Source organism: Ptychodera flava (assembly GCF_041260155.1).
Source record: "Ptychodera flava strain L36383 chromosome 23 unlocalized genomic scaffold, AS_Pfla_20210202 Scaffold_24__1_contigs__length_23054250_pilon, whole genome shotgun sequence".
NCBI classification, from domain to species: Eukaryota; Metazoa; Hemichordata; class Enteropneusta; family Ptychoderidae; genus Ptychodera; species Ptychodera flava.
In genome coordinates this window covers 8,783,954-8,806,318 of record NW_027248278.1, presented here as the reverse complement: position 1 = coordinate 8,806,318, position 22,365 = coordinate 8,783,954, and the positions used below count along the sequence as shown (strand labels likewise).

General features: G+C 36.0%; 2 protein-coding genes across 2 annotated transcripts in view; one reads left to right on the top strand and one right to left on the bottom strand.

The window, feature by feature from the left end:
* Window positions 1-594: 594 nt before the first annotated feature.
* LOC139124388 (E3 ubiquitin-protein ligase TRIM71-like) lies at window positions 595-2,799 on the top strand. The gene has a single exon (XM_070690520.1). The coding sequence runs from the start codon at window positions 595-597 to the stop codon at window positions 2,797-2,799; it is 2,205 nt and encodes a 734-aa protein (XP_070546621.1).
* Window positions 2,800-9,952: 7,153 nt separating this feature from the next.
* LOC139125044 (isoamyl acetate-hydrolyzing esterase 1 homolog) overlaps window positions 9,953-22,365 on the bottom strand; it is a 54,225-nt gene continuing 41,812 nt past the window's right edge. The window contains exons 3-6 of the mRNA XM_070691155.1: window positions 16,689-16,887; window positions 15,975-16,071; window positions 14,617-14,735; window positions 9,953-14,190 (exon numbers count right to left, since the gene is read on the bottom strand). Coding sequence (XP_070547256.1) covers window positions 13,960-14,190; window positions 14,617-14,735; window positions 15,975-16,071; window positions 16,689-16,887 — 646 coding nt within the window. The 3' untranslated portion in view covers window positions 9,953-13,959. The remainder of the gene's footprint in view (window positions 14,191-14,616; window positions 14,736-15,974; window positions 16,072-16,688; window positions 16,888-22,365) is intronic.

The following is a 22,365-nucleotide window of genomic DNA, read 5'->3' as shown; positions in this document are numbered from 1 at the left end:
TTTCTGTTTTAATGATTCTGGGGGCTCGTCGTTCAGAAAATGTGTCAAAATTCATGCTTAGCGTGGTTTCATATATATAGCAAATTGCTAACAATATTAATTTTCATTGCTTCATAGTTAACTTTCAGATGTTTATCATTGCGTTTTGATCTTATGATCAATTAAATGAGGTTTTTGTAACTAACATTATCGTGATTTTATAAATATAGATTCAATAAAAAGAGACGTCATTAGTGTAAAAAATTCCGATTTGAATTGACAAGGGTTAATCCTATGAAGGTATTTTCGGTCACTATAGCGTGTCGGGGCCGGCAACGCTGGAATTCGGATGTTGAATTGATGTACGGAAGATGTAGACGGCCAGTAATATACATCTAAAAATTCGTAAAATGCTACTCTGTTCCTCTAGAAACAAACTGCAGTAGATAGAGACTGAATAATAATTGACGACTAGCTGAAGACTAGCTGAAAAATTCATTCATAAAAACTTATCAATATTTTAATCGTTTTAGATGCGGGATACAGAGGGCGACATACACCGACATGTGCTGCTGTTAACCATCCTTAATACCAAAGTGATCTGAACGGATTGCCATGGCGACAGGTGGTATGGTGAGGGGCAGGACGAGTTCAAGGCCAAGCATGATAAGAGAGAACATCCTGCAATGCAGCATTTGCTTCGAACAATACAAAGATCCGCGACATCTACCCTGCCAACATTCATTCTGTGCTCACTGTCTCAGTACGTACGTTAGAAACGCAAACACAGTTCGCTGTCCGTCATGTAACCAAATCTGGGATGTCCAACCGGGCGGGGTGGACAAATTCCCACCAAATTACCTTCTCAACGAGTTAATCGATATTGTTGGAAATGACGACGAGGGCGCTGACACTCAGTGTTCGATCTGTAAAGCTCACCCGACCTGCGCAGTTTGTGTTGACTGCGACAAGGGTATATGCGAGCACTGCGTCGATAATCATCGAGAAATACCCATTACAAAAGAACATCGGGTCTACCCGATCGAAGAAGTCCGAAATGTTAAAGAGAAAGATGACTCTCTGATACAGCGCGGGGAATTGTGCAAGTCTCACAAGGAAAACGCTTTAGACATGTATTGCGAAACTTGCAAAGTGCCTCTATGTGAGACATGCTCTGACTTGAAGCACAGATCCCACAACTGTATGCGCATATTCAATTGCATTAAAGATTACCAAAGCTCACTCAGCGGCTACCTTGCACGCATGAAAGTTAAACATGAAAAGTACATAAGGCGTATGAAAGTTTCAGAAAATACTCTAGAAGTCATCGGAAATTTGTGCGAACAACAGCTTACTTTGATTAGAGCCCAAGCAAATGCGCTGACAGACGTCATTCAGAAAGAGTGTGAAAGGCTCTCAGGCGACCTAAAAGATAGTTTTGATAGAGAGAAATATATAATTGAGCAAGAGCTGCTGGCATCAGAAGTGAAAGAAAAGACGATCAGCAATGTTATATCAACTGTCGAAGACCTTCAGAAATACGGCACTCCTGCTCAGATTATGTTATCCAATCCTTTAGTAGAACAATACACTATAGATATTGAAGCGTCGGCGATATGCAAATACTCAGGCGGCAATAAAATGCCTGTCTTTGTTCCAACCCCCAGACCCTCTGCAGATAATCTAGGCGTCATAAAACACAATTACTTGCAAGCTAACTGTGTTAAGATACAGATTAAGAACGCCGGTGTAATAAGGGAAGGGTATAATGTGTATGGTTACGTAGAATTTAATTGGGAAACTGAATTGCAACACATGTTAATGCCAGGATATATAAATGCTTCTATCGAGTACCCGGATAGTCAGGTTAGAGAAATCGAATTGGAAAAGGGTAGACGTAATACAATTAATCTAAAAGTGAAGAGTGAGGGGTCAGGAAACCACGTGATAAATGTTAAGTTAGGCGACTGTGATGTTGAAGGATCACCATGCTCTTTCCCTGCCCAGGAAGCGTGGAAGAACGTCGGTGTGATAGGAAGCGGGGGTACGGATGTAGAGGCAGCAGACTTCGAAATGATTCGTGGGGTTGCCGTCGACACGAAAGGGAGGTTGATCATAGGGGATGGTGCAAAACGATTACTGCGAATGAATAGTAAGGGGCGGGAGAGGAAGACTTTAATTCCTGAAACAAAGTCAGTTTTCCCGCAATACATTGCCATATCACGTGACGGCAGTGTTGTTTTCACAAACGCAAATAGTAATGATGTGCTCAAGCTCAGTAAAAAGGGCAAAATCAAAAGCTTCAGTAAAACCAAGGAACTCGACCAGCCTTTGGGAATTGCTGTAAGTGACTTAAGGGGCAAGGTTTATGTTGCTAGTAGAGGAAAGAAAAAGTTATTAATGTTTGATAAAGATGGAACCCACCTTAAATCATTAGATGAAGAACTCCCAGAGACATCAAAACTCCTGAAACCCTACGGTGTGGCAGTTGACTCCAAAGGTCATGTAATTGTATCTGACAGGGGTAAGCATTGTTTGCAGGTTTATGATGACCAATGCAATCCATTGTTTACATTTGGATCACAAGGAAATAACCTTGGTGAATTCAATCAGCCTGAAGGTGTCGCAATCGATAAACATGACAACATCTATGTTTGTGATACAGGGAACAATAGGGTCCAGAAATTCGACCAGCTTGGTAGATTTGTCTGTTGTGTGAATGAGGCCAGTAGTTTAGATGCTCCATCGGGTGTTGCAGTAGATGATGACAGCGGACGTGTGTACGTAACAGGGTACAAGGCCGTGTATGTTTTTGAGTAAAACGGAATAACCAAAATGTATCAGCGTTTATGGAATCATACAATGAACATTTGACCCGAATGTCTCAGCGTTTATGGAATCATACAATGAACATTTGACCCGAATGTCAGGCATTTCATTCAAAAGATTCGTCAAGTATTAGCGATGCACTAATATATCTTGAATAAGCCTAGGGAACAGACTTTAACCATTCTTGTCAGCTCTACCACTTTTGGGGATAGTGCTTTGAAATATATTTCCCGAACGTTAGGTTAGTCACGTACATATGAATATTTGAATTAGTTAGCTTAAAGCCTTAAAAGTTTGGGTTTTTTTTTTGTTTTATCATGCTATTGTCCAGTAATCTAGTCTAATTATACTGTGTCTTTATTATGTCAATATTTAGTATTGATGTTCCTATTTGAAGCAGATCAACATTATTGTGCCATTAGTTGAACATGTCGTCATTATTTTGTCGTTATCTTGTCTTTATTTAGTTATGTTTGGTTAATTGGTTGCTTTTATCGAATAAGACATTATCGATGACTTATATGGAATGTATTTCATTATTTGTTAATTATTTTGGTAAGAATCCTTTCTATGCCACTTATACTCCTATTAACATTATTTTGAAGATGTACTTGTGAATATATAAATTTGTACAGCAAGAGTATGCTTTTACTATGCTATTATCAAATAATGTATGATAATGTATGCTAGTGATATATGACCATAATCAAGATACGTATCTGATTTGAATGCTTTTATTGTTAGTTGTTGAATCAGTGTTTGCGAATTTTTGATAATTTTGTTTCTAACTTCTTTTTTTCATATTTCTGGATATGGCAAGTTGCAGAAATTTAGTACCTAAAACGCACATTGTTTGGAGATTTTATTCAACAGATGTAATTAAATGACATATACGTGACGTTGTTGAATGATGTTGTGAAACATTATTATCGCACGATTTATGATAGATGCTCTGTTTATTCAAAACGAAGAGTGGATAGTAAGTTCTGACCGTCTATCTTTATAAAGGTCACCTTAGAAAGTCACCTTAGAAAGGTATAAAAAAACTTCCCTGCAATAAACAGACCAAACACTCTTTTATACGCAGTACGAAAAATGTACGTTACAAATTCAATAGCCGTTCTTTTACTCTCTTGAGTGAAATATTGAAGAAAAATATCCATGTTATTCAACAAGCACCAGGTAGCGCCTGAGGGCACTTTAAGCAGGCATAAATGTCTATGACACTATTGCTTGCGGTGATTACACAGACAAGGTCTTGGTTTTATCAATAGTTTTGTCGTAAGATTGCAGAAATCAGTCGTTCCGGTCAGTACATTAGCACAACTAGATTACTAGATAATGAATGTTAGTTGTCAATATATTTATCCATTGTGCATATGCTATTAGAATTTTCTAAAGCGTTATGTACTAGTGTTTGAAATTGACTTCCCCTTTGTATATATGCTATTGGTACTTACCAAACCGTTAATGTCTTCCTTTTTTCAACACTGTAAATGGGGTGCCGCGAAGAGGATCATGTCATACCTCCCTTTAATATTTATACATGGGATTCTGTCTGTCTGTTGCATGAACTGTGATATCGGAGGTGCTGTTGTAGATTATTTGTCACACAATATGCTGATGGCGTGTCTACCGGTACTTGTCCCATCTGTTAAAGGTTTGAGAAAACTGAATGTACATGTGAGCAACATTTTATAGACCAGTAAGCTTATACGTCATGCAATATGAAGAAGACAAACTTTATGTTTAAATATACAAATTAAACGTTCTGTTACATGTTATTGCAACACTGTCAGTATGATTTAACAGTAGCCACGAGAAATTCGTGTCCTTAAATTCTATTGGCAAATGTCAACATAAACAACAGTCAGTTTACCAATTTCCATATGCCATTACAAGAATGATCGTACACCTCTAACACGATTGGAACTAATTTGGGATAATTGAATTTTCATATTTTTCAAATTTCTCAAAAGTGTTAGGTGCCATACAGTTGAATATTGCAACATTACAAATTACTCATGAAAACAAGTATTTAACTTAAAAAGAAAAGCAGTTGACATTACATTTCCAGATTAAAATGACATTACTTCACCATCCAATTATCCCAAATTAGTTCCAATCCGTGTTCTTTTTAAAGTGGCACTCCCACTTGGTATCATTTTTAAAGCACATTTTTTTAATGCCAACAGTCGATATTTGATGTGGCGACTGCGCACGGATCGCGAGATATCGATAAAAACATGTCTTCAAAAAAGTAAAAGTTTGAATTCCGGTGGCCCACCTAAATTAATCGCAATCATACCAATCCATAATCCAATAACACTAGGTCAAAATTTGTAAGACAATAGTTGTAAACATAGACACAAAACAGCACAGAACAGACAGTAAATAGACGGTACAAACAAAGTCAAATTCATGAAAGAAAGATATATGGACCTCTGGCCAAAAGACCAAGAAGTGATGTCAGGTGTTTCGAAAATAGTAAGCGCATCCTGCCCCACATGTGGCACCCGCCATATATCAATCTGTAAGTCAGATAGGTAGTGGTCACTAACTAAGGCCCAATGTCACCGATGCCATCAGTGATCATTTGTCGAAGAGAGATATTGTATTTATCTACCAGCTTGCGATACCTGCCAAAAAAGCGTTTGAATGTAGAGACAAGTCTTGCTCTGGTGTAACCTTGATTTAACAGTTTGAAAGAGAGATGGCCATGTCTCTCTACAAAATCACCATATGAACTGCATGCTCTTGCATATCGTATAAGCTGGGAAATGTATACCCCATAAGCAGGTGAGAGTGGAATATTACTGATGAGGTGTGGAAAATTAATTATACTAAAGTTGAAATCATCTCTCTTGTCATATAGCCTAGTAGAAAGGTGACCATTGGAGTCAAATTCAAGTAAAATGTCCAGATATGAAGCAGAAGAGGCCGTTTCTGTAGTTTCTTTAGTCTCCAATTCTGGAGGATAAATCATAGCGAGATATTTACTGAATTCAGAGTTATTCAATGAAATAACATCGTCTATGTATCTAAATGTTAGGTTGAAAGTACGAGCTACAGAGACCTTTTTCTGCTTGATAAGGTTCTGGATAAATTCTGCCTCGTATGAGAACAGAAATAAGTCGGCAAGTAAGGGAGCACAGTTAGTGCCCATGGGAATTCCTATACACTGTTGGAAAATGTGTCCTCCAAATTCAACAAATATGTTGTCAATGAGGAAATCAAGCATACTGATAATGTCTTTCTCGGTATAAAACACTTTAGCATTAGTTGTATTTTTAACAAAATATGTAGAATTATACCCTAATACCACATATTTGTAACGGCGTGAACCGTTTTTGTAGAAAAAATGCTTGGTTGATGATGTTTTTCAAGCGTTCTTTCAATTTATCATGTGGTATTGTGGTATACAATGTGGAAAAATCGAAAGTTTTAATAGATGTTATTTTTGAAACAGATCTTGATTTCAAATTTTCCAAGAGTTCCTTCGAATTTTTTAATATCCACATTTGATTTATACCACTCCGAGAAAAGACAACATCACAGTATGATTGAAGTCCCCGTTTAACAGTACAAAGAACAGAAGTCAGTATCTTCGATAACTCTGTTGTTGAACATTTTGAAGATCCTGCGATAAACCTAGCTTTGTAAGGTGTTTTGTGGAGCTTTGGTATCCAGTATAAGCTAGGCAACTTATTATGGTCATCCTTTGTTGTAATATTAAAATTATCCATGAATGACTTCTGGTTTGCCAAAATTTCAGATTTGTTGAACATTGATTGTCTGTAAGTGGAGTTGGTTGAGGTCTTAGTTACACAAAGTTCGTCTATAAGACATTCAAAATAATACTTCTTACAGACAAATACAATGTTATTGGCAGCTTTATCAGCAGGGACGACAACATATTCAGCTTCCGAACATCGAACGTTCGGCACTGGGGCCATTTGTCAACTAAGCTATTGAGTATGAGTCTATGCTTGACTCCGCTGCTGTACGCCACAGTATGCGTCGGTGATCGGTCATGTCCCGTGGGAGAAAGCTGAGTCTTACTGACTTGGCGTATAAACGAAAAACAATTTTTGATGATTCCACAAGAATTCGCATAGGTCACTAGCACTGTTATGTGTGGTTGATACATAGCGGCCACCGCATGGTGTGCATAGACGCATAGCTACGCGCGCGGCGTACTGTGTGGCAGACGACAAAATGTACTCATTGGAGGCGGCTAATATTTGACACGTAAAAACTGATGTTTATGTGCTGTTGATTAAAAATATAATACAACTGATTTAGAATAATGAAAACGAAAAAAAAACTTAGGAAAAGTTTTAAAAACTTAAACCTGAGGTAAAGGGATAATGCTGTATACAAAGTCTTTGCAGTGGGAAGTAAATTAATCGTGTCGTTCGAACTTATTGTAGACTCCCTAGAATATCGTCAATCAGCACAACAACAAACCTTCGGGGGATTTCGGGTCAAAATCAGAAACGATCGTAAACCTTCGGGATGTGAAAAATACGCTCGGGAAATGACATGTTTTTATCGATATCTCGCAATCCGCGCGCAGTCCCCACGTCAAATATCGACCGTTGGCATTAAAAAATTGTGTTTTAAAAATGTTACCAAGTGGGAGTGCCTCTTTAAGGTTCCAAGACAAGAAATTGACCTCTTTAATCTAACAATTCTCTGGTGCTTAATAAGCTCAGAACCCCCGTACATCATGCATTTAACCTGCGTAGTTTTCCGAACCAAGCATCCTATGTCGACATTGAATGAAAAACGAAAAATTATTTTTTTTTGAGTTATTGCCGTAAATGCCAAAGGTCACCATGGTCACCGGGTCACGTCTGACAAAACAAATCATAGACGATAATCGTCATTTCAACACTAAATACCATAGAAGAACAGAGTCAGAGACAAAGTGAAGACGTGCAAACAAATTCGTTCGATGTTTCGTCATCTAAGGAGCATTCAGTAATTACAGGGGCGAATTTCGCGCACACCTGTACGTAAAATGTGACCCTCCCCTATCCTCCTTTCTTAAATGTGACCCTCCCCCTTGTCCGACATTCTTAAACTTGACCCTCCCCCAACCACTGTGGTATTCTCCCCAGGAATAACTGAAACAGTATCAGGTAATTTACATAACAATTGGTTCAATTGTTATGTTAAGGACAAATTACAGAGGGGAGGGCTGGTGTTTTTGGAGGGACAGTCGCAATTTATCACACAAGAATTTTTTGAAGAGATATGGTATTTCATACATTTGAGGGAGGGTTACCATATTTTGTGCAACTATAAGAAGGCAAGATGTGGCTGATTTAGTGCTTCATCCGAAAATATCAAATCATAATACATGGAGTCTATCAGGCAGTTTGCTTGAATTGGGAAGTAAAATGTGCATTCGTGTAGAAGAAATTGATTTCTGAATTGCATCTAAAAAGTTGGTTCACTATCCATGGTGTCTATGATGAAATTATGAATAGTTTTTTCCGACACAAAAGTAGGTAAATCTTTGCATTTGTATACTCTTGATTATTGATATTAATGTTCTTGATTAGACTACAGTGGTTACAAGTCTATGGTTGTGTAAGAAATTTGATTTTAGAATTTCACCAAAATATCAATTCACTATGCCAGGGGGTGTACCGGTATGATGAAACTATGAATAATTTTTTTTCAGTACAAAATAAGATAAATCTGTGCATTTATGTATGCTGGATTATTTACACTATTGTACTTGATTAGGCTAGAGTGGTTGCAAGTCCATGGTTATGCAAGAAATTTGATTTTGGAATTTCACCGAAATGTCGATTCACTATGCATGGCGGTCTATGATGACACTATGAATAATTTTTTTTCAGTACAAAATTAGATAAATCTGTGCATTTATGTGTGCTGGATTATCTACATTATTGTTCTTGATTAGACTAGAGTGGTTACAAGTCCATGGTTATACAAGAAATTTGATTTTGGAATTTCACTGAAAAATTGATTTACTGTACATGGTAGTCTATGAGAGAACTATGCACAATTTTTTTAACTAAAAAAATTGACAATATCTTTGCATTTATGTACATTTGATAATTGATATACACTTTTCCACCTGTTGCATATGTTTTTATCGCTTGTCTTTTATCAGTTTTAACTGTTCAAGGTCTTTAATGTAGGATACCACTGCATCTTCTTTGCTTGTGGAACTTGTGGACTATGTGTTCCTAATTTGTTGGTGATTTCCTATTCAGGGAATATCACAAGGACAATCAAAGTTTTGGCCATAACATCAGCTTCTGTCAAAAGTGACCCTCCCCCAAGATAGGTTTATAAAAAGTGACCCTCCCCTTGAGCTGTCCTCATCCGTTACGGTAAATTCGCGCTTATGATTTTCCCTTTCAAGCCAGTTGAAATAAATTGTAGGGCTATCAAACCATTTTCTCAGTGTGATGAGGTGTATGAAAAACCATTTAGGGACCGTATACGGCTTTTTGGACCTTGGTTAATTAGTACTGCAGAAGCGTCACTTGCACTCTTGGGCATTTTACTGTACTACATGTATCTCAGGCCCACAAAGCCACTTTGCCTCGGCTATCGAAAATCGCGCCCTCTATAGGATTCAATGGTAATTGGTCCATGACGTCGCGGGCCCCATAGTGATCATTTGATTGAAAGTGAACCAGAATTACTTTCAACTTGACAACGTCGGAATTTTAAAATGTTCAAATCGCAAATTGCATGTTCTACAGCGGAAAACCTGTCTATAGAAAATTATGCATGAAAAATTGATAAACCGCATAACATGATTTAAATATATCAATGCGCCATTCGACCATGGAAATCGTTCGGTTTTTGAACAGATTTTCGTCTAAAATGGAAATAAAGTATATAATTGTCATTTGTAAATAAAACCACACATTTAGAGCAATAACTGTGTAAGACAGGCATTTGTAACCCAAGCAATATACCTCTAGACAGGAGACAATTTGCCCTCCTGACTTTGGGGAATTGGTCACCAACCCTTGGGCGCATGGTACTTTGTTTTGGCTATAATATGTAAAAAGGTGCATAAATATAATTATAACAGTGATACACGACAGTAAATTGTATCAATCGGTAATCATGAGAAGAAACATAATTAAAAGGCTAGTACGTCATTTAATCATCATAATTACAGGATAACTTTTTAAATATCAATCTTTGAAAAATCTTGAAAATTAAAGTGTAAAATGTGGTAGCATATTTAAAAATAAATTGCATCGTCAAATTTTAAGAATAAGGGGCAACTACGGTATGTCATGATAAAATCCCTGTCTTAATTAATATCTAAGGGAAAAGGGACATAAATTACTCATAGAATTAACGTGACATGGATAATGTAATGTATGTGGGAAAATTGCACATACCTAGGACAAAGAGAAACATCAATGAACAAAAGTCTGTTAAGTTGCAGTTCTTGACAATTTTGGTCTGTAGGCATCATAGACAAAACACAGCATGGAATGTAATGTTGCTATCAAGAAATCTATGAAAAGATAAAAAGCTTTCCACAAATATAACAAAAAGTTCCTGAATATAGGAAAAAAAATCTGATGCTAACATGCATAGTTTTGTTTGATCTACTTCCACTATTTGCATGTGTGTTACATTTCTGAATTACGTTTTTGTTGCATAATAGGAATACCAGTACGGTATGTTACATTCATTATTATATCATACCAGTGTATTGATGGTGTAAATACTGCAATCTGATTGGCTGAGATGTTAAAATAACCATGCTATATTCGAAAGATGGCACGGTTGATACAGGCGCAAGCCCTCAGCTGGAGAAAAGTTCTCTTTTTGATGTTTCGTGCCTAAATTACAATTTAATATTATGATATAACAGCAATAAACCACCTTATCAACAGGTATACCACTAGATTTTGACAAGTTCACTCCATATATGCACTAGCTATCGCCCATGCACACATGTTGTGATCTGGACAAAATCTACTGTCACTTGGTGTGGTTTATTGCTTAATACAGTTTATCAATAAATGATGAGGATTACAGAATGTTACAAAAGAGACTGGAACAGGAAGTATTTGCTTCAAAAACTTAGTCTAATACTTGTTATCAAAGAAACTGGAAACTATTCTCTTTTACCATCGAGATTTGAAGTCATTGGTCACTCACTGTGCCAATTTGGTTCAACAGAAACAAACTTCCTGAAACGTATCAATATTTAAATGTCAAAGTGGCCTCCATTCCCTGATTAATTTCATACCTTCGCTTTCTCAAGACTCCAAAACATTCCATACAAGCAGCATACCAAGTAAAGTAAGGTAAACATTTGAGTGTCTGAATATATGCCACCGAGGAGCACTAGTATCTTTATACAGGATTTGTTAAGCTAAAAGCTAACATTTAAATTACCAACTATTTACCTTGAGAATGTTTGTTGCTATAAATTATTTTATCTTTGGTTTAGTTTACGATGAGAAAGACATCTACAAGGATTTTCACATGATAACTGAAGCTATTTTAAGAAGTTTTCAAGAGAAATACTGCCAACAGATTTTAACCAATCCATGCTGGGGGTAAAACAAAATTACGATCACAACGCCAGGTATTTCTTGCATAGGGATTATCTCAGGAAGCAAGACAACTGGTTAGGAAAAACCCTTATCAAGGAGCTAAAATAAGTCTGGATGATAATATGCTAATGAAATGTTAACATCTGAAATTTTGTTTGCGGCTGGTCAAAACCTAGCAGCCTCAATAGGTATGTTCCAATTTGAATAACTTTTCGTTGGTATATCTTTACTGATGTACAGAAAAATGTCTTTACATTTGTGCATTCAGGCTACTCTAGAAGTATTACAATTGTGCAACTATACTTTAATAGTTCCATGAACAAAATAAAATGTACATCAGTTAACACTTTAAAAAAGGATATGTACTTGTACATTCTGCTGTACAGTCACTAACATGGCCATCATCCTATTGGACATCATATCACACATTTGTACTTGTAATTTGTACCTAAAGTTTACTGAACAAGTTTTCAAGGTTTCTTGTGTCATAGGTCAAGGTCAATCAATGATTCTCCACTAAATTTTGTTTACACACTTTAGTCTGAAGAAACATGGTTTCATGTAAACTATCAATAATTTCATTGAAATGTGTCATTTTAATTAAATTTTATCATTGATATTCAGCAGCAAGAGGGACCAGCATACCCATTTACTTCTTCTGTCCCGTCAGATGTAGTCCAAAGGGACTTATGATTTGGCTAAAGTTGTCCATCCATCTGTCCAAAACTGTTTCTCTGACATCAAAGAACCACAGTATTTCAAATTGATACAAGGATAATACACTATGATTTATGTATGTACAATTTGTTTCACAATATGATCCAATATGGCTGCAAGGCGGCCATTTTTTTACAATTGTTTCATATCAAGAGCCATGATATGTTCCATTATAGCTGCCAGATGGCAATTTTGATACAATTTTTTCACTTTCAAATCCATTTACACCAGCAAAGTGAGTCTGTATACCTGTAAGTACCATGTACTATGACACAAATATGCACATCGTGTGTTGCAATAAGATCAAATAAGGTTACAGAGCTATGCACATCCTGTGTTGCAATACGATCAAATAATGTTACTGGCCAGCCATTTTGTGATGAGTTTTACATGTCTAGAGCAATACTGGGAAATATCTCAACTGATTTCATTCAAACTTGGTACAAGAACATTGTACTATAATTAACATAATTATGCATCTTAACTTTTTCCGTGATATGATCCAATATGACCGCTAGGTTATCATCGTGTTACTGCATGTTGTGAGTTCAAACCCGATTGAAAACACCTTATTACAATTTCTTCACATCCACAGCCATTGCGCAGATAAGCTTGAACAGATCCTAACCAAAGCTGTTATAATTTAGGTAGATATACTATGATAAGTACATATTAACTTATGTTGCCAAACGATCCAATGCGGCTGCTAGGCAGCCATTACTTTTTTCTTTTCAGGAGTCATTACTTGTATGTGTCTGAAAAATCATGTGCATGTCAATTGTATTACAATATGATCAATGATATATCAACTATGATATATCAATGTTATGTTATAGCCCTACATAGGACAAACTGTGTAGTGCATTTTTTAAGTACCTTTATATCAATTGCAAAACTGCAACCAGGCTGGCAGCTTTTGAGCACTGAAAGATTTTTTTCATGGTTTGCACAACATGTTGTATAAGGTTTTCAGCAATTTTTGTGATTTTGTGATAACTAATTATAATCAATGGCTGATTGTCAGTTGCTCACCAAATAAAAACGAGACCTATTTCACAATCCAAACACAGATCAGCAGTTCTGTCAAATAGTTGATCCAGCAGGCACTGTGTCATTGATGATGACTTTTTGTCTACAGATATGCATGTTGATGGAGGTTTTTTCAAATATGAGGTTTGATCCAAAAAGAGAAGGTGTTTGCCACAATGCAGTAATTGAACCAGTCTGTTCTCAGGACTGAGCTTAGGATATTTTTGGTGCCACCATACATGCACTGTCCAGGACTTATGTTTGATACAAACATTTATGTGGTTACCAAGATTTCATTATGTATTTATTTTACTGAGTTATGACCTGGGAAAATGACTATCATTTTGCAGTAAAATTGTGGCCAACAACCATGGTATACCGGTATGTACGTTTGCCAAAGTACCGGTATAATAAAACTACAAAATCTCTGAGTAAATTTGCTCAAATTGATTTAGTTCTTTTTTGGTATGAGAAAGTCTTTTTTTGCATGGAGATTTACTAATGTGAACCATGCAATATTTGAAATGATTGCTCATCTGTTGTACCACACACTGAAAACAGAATGGTTTGCAGTGTGGCATTTTCAAGAGATTCATGATAAAATTCACTCTGTTTACAAAATTACACACATAATAATTTTCCTCTGTTCTAATCCAATCATACAGAACATTAACTTTCAAGTTTGTACATGTGTGTAAGTTTCACTTCACAGCATCAATTATTCATTGAAATTGATGGAAATCCACAAGGTGAGCGATTAATGATAAACTCCTTTTGATCCAATTTGCATATGCATGTTCTCATCACCATGGTAATGGCATCAGCTCTCCTCCAGCTCATCCGGGTCTTCTATTGTGAGTTGCTTGATCATTTTGGGTGAAATGATCTCCCGAGGGCGTGGTTCATATTTCTCAAAGTCCTCCCAGCTTGGAAACTTTGTGTTGAACTCCTCTGCCTTCTTCTCAACCATGGGCCAGAGTTGAGACTCCAGGAACTGACCTCCAGCTGTTGAAAGATGGACTCCATCACTGTGCATGTACTGGGTCCAATTCTGAGGAGTTTGAAAACAAAACAAAATAAAAAATATACATAAAATTCAATGAAAAATTCCATCAAAATTATTAACAACAAAGAAAGCCTGACAACCTAATAGATACTCAAGGCACATATGCAAATAGTCAAGTGTTTGGTAGGTCACTGGACTGCAGTGTATTAGAGGGATTAATGGGATAGTAGCTGTAACTTTTGATAATTTATTTACTGTTTTTGTTAACGTCTTGTCCTATTCCCCATAGCATTTGCAGTACAAAGTGTCCAATCATCATCCAAAATGCCTTATAAAAACAGGTACAAAAACAGGATCAAGCTCACCATTGATAACAGCTGTTTTTGGGCAAAACCGTGGAAGCGAGAGACAGAAATTTTAGCAATGACCTGCAATTGAGATTTCATAAAAGGCTTCTTGTGAAAATCTCACCTCTTCGTCATGGATTGCCCTGTACAGATTGAGGCATTCTGCGCCATTGTCCTTGGCAACATCACAGCACACCTGGGTATATTCTGCTGCTTGTTCATCTGTTTTCCATTTGCCTCGACCTGAACATAATGAATGAAAGCAACCTTAATGACTAGCGCTCTCTAGAAACGTTAATTCAATACTTTTGTTTTTCAGAGGGCAAGTACAGCTATAACATTTGATGATTTTCAACCTGCAGTAAACCAACTTTGAAAGGGTTTACCCTGAAATAGCACTGTTGACCTTTTGCAGTAAATATCACCAGGACGTACGGCACAATATAGACAGAGGTACATGACAAATGACATTATCTGGCATACTGTCCTCTCCCTAATCATCAGCTTATATGAAAGTTGGTTTTACTGCATGCTTCAATATGTTAAATGTTCCACACTTTGCAACAGTAACTTACTTTCCAATTACACTACACTGACACAATTTTATCAGAGGTACTGCCACTTTGTCCTGATCAACTTTCAAGTAATTTATACTCTTTATGAAATAAGTATATTATTGCTATTATTATTCTTCAATTGAGAGATGGGCAAATTTCTTGTTTGTTATTGGCTGTAACACATACCAGTACAAGAACACACAAGATTGAAGACTGGCTACTATGATGGTAATACCGGTACACTTCGCTTTCTTGCTTTCTCATACAATAAAATTGATGTCACATCGGACCTTAAGGATTTTGCTTATCTCTGCACTATATCTGCAGCCATTAGCTTTAAGGAGGTTGCTTAGCAACACATCATGAAAAGAGTTGATCGCCTAGCAACACCTCTTGTCACAAATAGGGTATTTGATTGGTTTGGTGCACTCACTGAAGATGCATTTGCAAGGCAATGAGCAGTGGTAATGTCTTGTGAGTTGTTCTAAGTAATGAGCATGAAAATTGCTGTAAATGTTAAAGCCTGGCAATCCACCAACGATGGATCTTCAAATCTGGTGAAAAACCTGACAAATGACTGACAGTCATAGTAGTGGTAGTCAAAAGAAAAGATGTACTTGGTCTTATTGACATACCTCACTTGTGACAAATTATTTTCATTATGAAACTACACTTAATGAATTTACAGTTAGCAACTACAAGATTTTGAAAAAATAGCATCAAGGGTACAGTAGTTCCAATGAAAATTAATCATCCTCCCTTTCAGCACAGATCTACTCTGATAAGTGATGAGTTACAAAGTACATCCAAATAGCAACATAATAGACACAGCACAAAACAAAAACATACAGTATATAGAACTACAGAGGGCACTGTTCTATGAACATAACATAATGGCATAAAAAAATGATGTAAGCACACTTACAGCATGTTGACAACGCAGTCTCGTTGACCGGAGGCGGTGAGACAAAAATGATTTTGTCAGGAGTTACATTCACTGTTTTCAAATAATTAACCATTGCCTACAGAAGGAAACACTAAACATTAGAATTCCTGTGAGTAAACTGCGTTTTGATTCTCTTGCTCTGAAACTGTACTCAGTCTGGTACTACATAAGTTGACACATTTTGCAAATCTGCATATCAATATCATTATTCATGACACTCAAATCATTTTATCTACTACTTATAGAAATCAAACGGACAGACAGGTGAAGAAAGGTGATGAAAATTAGCTACTGAAATACAAATTTTACCAACAATATAGAATGGTACATTAAAGTCTATGCTAAGTCATTAATATACATGAGATGATTATTATTCATCTTGTGTGCCCTCCACCGGTAAGATAACTTGACATGTGACTGATAGAAAGAATTTTCTCTATGAAGTGAGTTAATAAATATATTGTAAGTGATGGTAAGTACTATATTTATCCCTAGTCTCTCCTTGACGTTTCATTGTGTTCTTCCAAATCAATTGTTGTCAAGGGTGAGAGTGGATCTGTTTACTGGGAATTGGGGGTGTACAGGTTGAGTAAAACAGGGAGTCAATTGACCTTCTAAAGGTAGTACAAGAAACTTCAAGCTGGCCCAAAAATGACAGTCGTTTGCACTTTTCTTGCTGGATCTAAACATTACCTGGAGATTTTCTTTGTAGAGTTCTATAGGAACATAGAGGTCTTCACCAGGTGACGTTGAATCGTTGGCGCCAAGGAATATCACTATTGCCGCAATGTCTACTTGATTACATATTTCTTTTCCCATGATTCCAGGTAGCAAAACTCTTCCCCAGGTTGTGTTGTACCCTCCATAGCCTCGATTGACGACATCACATCTCCTGTAATGTACGATCAATCAATATACTTGATCAATCTAACAATAAACAATTTTAAATCTCCTGCAAAGTATTAATGATTGATAAATAAACTATCAATCCATCACCACACAGACATTCCTTCTGCTGATGAGAAGAATGGTTGAAACATTGGCACACCTGAAGATCATTGGGCCAATTTTTAATACAAAAACAATCAGGTTGTCTTAGAGGGCCTCCCTGGCTCATGAAATAACTGGACACCTTAATATCATGGTAATTTGTAAAATTGTTGAGTATGGGCCAAGTATACTTCAGTCCTGACTTTGGAAAATTGTCAAACAACAACAATGTCCAAGTTTTTTTCTAATAGGTGTCCACATTTACTCAAATTGACTAATTTTAAGAGATTTAGGGTAACTTTTCTTTACTATTACACTCAATTTAAGCAAATGGAAATTTTCTGTAAGTGATTAAAGTTTTACAGCAACTGAACAAAGTTGACACAGCTGAATTGACCTAGCGTAAATCTAACACATTTGAATTGCTACATAACAGTTGCAAAAATTACCATAATTCATTCATCGATTATGTTTTAATCTTTGATTTTATTCAGCGTCCTCTCCTTTTTCTTTTATGAAATCATGATATCTTTTTGAGTACTATCTGCCCTGTATTGGTTAAAGGCCTTTGTTACTCTGGAATCAAATGCTGTGACACTACTGGATGGTTGTCGATGGAAAATTGATGCGGAGACGATATATTAGAGTGGTACAAACAAAAGCCTGATCATGACAGTATGTAACGATATAAACACACGCAGAGGAAAACATATACCAGTATACATTCCTGCACATGTTTTTGTAGTACTTTAGTCCATAGAAATTCAGGGAATAACCCATGGAAAACTACTGTACCAGGTACCGGTACATACATTTTGAAATGTCCTTGATACACATACAGGTAACTTACGGTGTGTCATTTACATACCCGTATACTCACAAGTGCGGTACATTCTGAAATGCTTTTATAAGGTACATGTATGTACCGGTACATATACGGTAAGTTATGTCATTAGTATCCTGCTTCTACTGGACATTTTATTCTTTCACATCTCATCTGATACCATAGCTGACATTTTTCCTCAAAGGTCTCAGAGCATAATGCCTCTGAGAGGTTTTCACAGACAGTTGCAGGGTGCTGTCAGGAATTTTAAACAGGTTCACTCTGCATGCAAAGTGGCAGTACTGTCATGGTATGATTTTCTACCTATCAACAGGTACCGGTACTATAAATGTGACACACTATCATAACCAATTCCATCTCAATATACACCTGTAAACTGGTCAAGAAGTAGCTAAGATACCGGTATATTGAATGAAAGTTCTCATAGTCTCAATAAAGCATCACACAATACACAACTAGTAAGAGGGCAAATAAAACAGCCAGTACATATAACTTTTTTGATGTTTTTTATTCATTATTTTTGTTTTGATTATCAATTACAAGTTCTTGTTCTATTCTCCGAAGCATATGTTGAAACACCAGTTATGTAGCTTGTCAACACAGAATCAGTATGTGTAAAGTGCAAATTGATATTTACATTTGATTTCTAGTCTCGACCAGAATTGTCTTGTCAACAATACCAATCCAGTCAACACATGTGAACACAGAGTTGACAAGCTCAAAATGAGAATCTAAATATGCGTTTGGGAGTACAGTAAAGCAAGACACTATTGTCTATGTTTAAAGTAAAAAAAGTGAAAAATATTATCAAATATTGCAGCTACTGGCACTGTGAGGTTATGTGCCTTGATCTGGCACTGTGAGGTTATGTGCCTTGATCTGGCACTGTGAGGTTATGTGCCTTGATCTGGCACAGACATTATCATTAGGACTCTAAAATTTTTACTTTTCTGATTAGCTAATTGTCTGGACTCGTTTTGAAGCTATTGGAGTAAAGAAAGTTTTTATCACCTTATTTTTGTGAAAATAAAAATACCGTCAATGACGCTGTACCTTCTCTAATGTGTGGCCAGGTCAGGTAATTGGTTGTTGGCATGGAGTTGTTGGTAAATAGTTGATGATGTAGGGGCATGAGGTGGGATATGGACCCAAAGAACCCAAAAGATGATTAAATATATCAATCAAAAAAATTCTAAGCTACAGTATAAACTGCCTAAAGATAGTTCAATGTGGAAAAAAGTTAAATAATTCAGAAATAAGAATTAACAGTCCAAAATAGTAATGACGCACTTCCCTACTGACCTGAGTGCATGTGAAATACACAACTTGGCATCTATAAATTAAATGTACCGGTATACCAAGTGATCATTTAAGTCACTTTTAACTGTTTTAAATGGATTTTCCAAAGAGTCCTGTGGAAATGATGAAAAACGCTTATCTGGTATGAAACCTCATGGCTGATAATTGTCATAGTATTGAAAAAAAATTGAAAGTGAAGAAATTACTGTTTATGATAGGCATATTTACCTTGAAATACATGACCGTGTAAAGAATATATGCTAAAAGTGTTTAAGAGTAAATTTCTTTTCAAAAAATAATTTAATCTGTGACCAAAGGTTTTATTCTTTGAGTTTACAAATTCAAACATTGCAATTTGTTCAATCATCTTGTGCAGTGCAAAATTTATAAAATGACTGACAAATAAAAACAATTGGCAGAATTACAGTCTTTGTGATGTTAAAAAATAGTGTCAATGACACTGTGCTCCCATTTTACAGAAATACTATGTACTAGTACACACAAGACATTGCATTCTTACAGGTTGATTACTAAGAAATTCCATGGTAAGTCAAAATTAATCTTATACCCCGGCAATATGAAATGCTCCATCTCATAATGACTTTTACATATCTGACAGAAAACAACCCTAGGATCAAGACTACCATATTTTAAAGCAATCTAACAAATACTTTGGGAGAAAATGATTTTTTGACAAAAAATGGGAAAAATTGCCCCAAAAATACAAATATGAAAATTTCACCACAATTTGAACGAATCTGACAAAGGCAAACCCTGGGATAATACATATAAGTTTTCAAGGCAATGGGATGAGAGCTTTCAGAAAATAAGATTTTTTGACAAAAGATGAGAAAATCGCCCAAAAAATACAACTTTCAACATTTCACCACAATTTGAAGAAATGTAACTAAAGTCACTATAAAGAGCCTGCATACCAAGTTTCAACCAAATCTGGTCAGTGGTTACAGAGTTTTAGCAATTTGCAGGATTTTTTCTTTTTTTCCCCCACATTTGCATATTTTTTTCTTTCAATTGGCATATTCATTTGAACAAAGTCACATCTTCACCCCTGGGTGCACCTGCACACCAAATACTAAGATGGTAGGTGCTGCGGTTTAGGAGTTTTTGATGTGGATGGACATACATCCGCACATACTAACATACATACATACATACATACATGCATGTATACATACATACATACATACAGACAGACAGACAGACAGATAGATACACATACATACATACATATACATTTATTTTTACAGCTTTTAACCTCCAACAGCCGCCCAACCTATCAATATCAGCTTGTTTAACTTGATACCCGGTAATACTGCTTATAATAATATATACAAGAGTTAATTACATTCTAATTAAAGTAAACATGCCTTGCTTATCAAGATTGTGTCAAAAAAAAATACCAGCATTTCTGTCAGGTTATAAAGAATCTTCAGCTTTTTATCTTTATCAGTATTTTCATATTATACAAGCACATTTTAACTCTCAAATTAACATTGCAAGTAAGTTCTGTTGAATAAGTTGCGACTGTACAGTGTTCTCCCCAGAGCTATTATAGAGTGGTAGCCGCCACTCTATAATTTTTGGTAAACAATAGAAACTCATTACCATAACAATTACATTTGTTGTTATGCAAATTAGCCGCCACTCTATCAGAAAATCCTGGGGAGATCACTGCTGTATATACGTACTCTGAGAAAGCACACTGAAGAGACAAATATTTGCAACTTAAGAAGTTCAAGGTCATCAAAAGCATTATAAGGAATCAAGTAACTCTTTCATTGCACTGTTTACACAGATTGCATAATTGCTGTAAATAGCACATGAGGAATCTTATAGCCCAGCTTTACCATAAAAACCCTATCACTTTAACCACTCTTTTAATTGACCACTCTATTTTTTTCCTCAAAATGTAATTTTACTTAATCCTTATCAAGTTGACCACAACTGGAAATCCGAACTTTCTCTATCTCTCTTTATTTGGCCAACCTATCATGACAAACTATTATTAGCTATTTCTTTTGGATAACATACAGAGAACAATACATGACGGTACAGAATGTCAAAGTTTGGATTCAGGAAAGTTGATTTTACATGTTTTAATCATCCAAAATGGTAAGCATTTTGCTATGAATTGTCAAAAAAGTTGAACTTTCTAATAATTCTACGCAAAAATTATCTTGGCTTTGTTGATTTCCTAATTAATTAAATTATTTACAATCACATTAATTATTTTTTTCTGGGCGAATTGATAGGGTTTATACAGTACAAGAGTTACATACAATGTAAGTCAAATTCAATTAAATATCAATTACCGTCTAACATTGCATCATTCCTATCAATAACACCTCAGCCTGGAACAGCACAATCATAATCTGCTCATTCACGTGCACACTGGCAGTACTTGACTTTAAATGAATGACCTACTACATTTCACCTGTGTACCAAATTTGAAAGCATGGCAAAAAGTACCACAAATTTGCAAATTTCGCCTTTAGTTCACTGAGTCATCTTCAGGTCACTCCTAGGAACCTGCACACCCAATTAGAAAGTAATGGCATACACAGTTTCAAAGAAGATTTTTTAAACCAAAAATGGCAAAAATTGCCCCAAAATACAAATATGCAAATTTTGCCATAATTTCGATGAATCTTATTTTGGGTCATCACAAGAAACCTGCAAACCAAATTTTAAAGCGAACAGACCATTGGTTTCAGAGGAAACAATTTTTTACTGAAATGGCAAAAAAAAAAATAGAAAAAAAATTCATTAAAAATTGAGAGCAGCCAATATTGACACCAAATCTATATGTTTGAATGAGTGGGGCCCAAGGTACCTAAAAACCAAATATGACAATGATCAGAAGAGTAGTTCCTGAGTTATTGATTTTTGACCATTTTCGCCCTTTTTTCTACCTCATTTGCATATCTGTGAGACTAACATGTTCATTTTAACAACGGCACATCTAGACCATACATGGCATCACTACACCAAAAATCAGCTTTATAAATGCAGCAGTTTCGGACTTTTTGCGTTGGACGGACAGACATCCATACATACATACATACATACATACATACATACAGACAGACATCTCACATACAGACTTTTTTCAACCATATAACCTCCCAATTGCCATATATGTATGGCAAATGGGAGCTAATTATGGGTTGACATCACGATAATTGTTAATCTGTTCGAAGTACTACAATACTATTA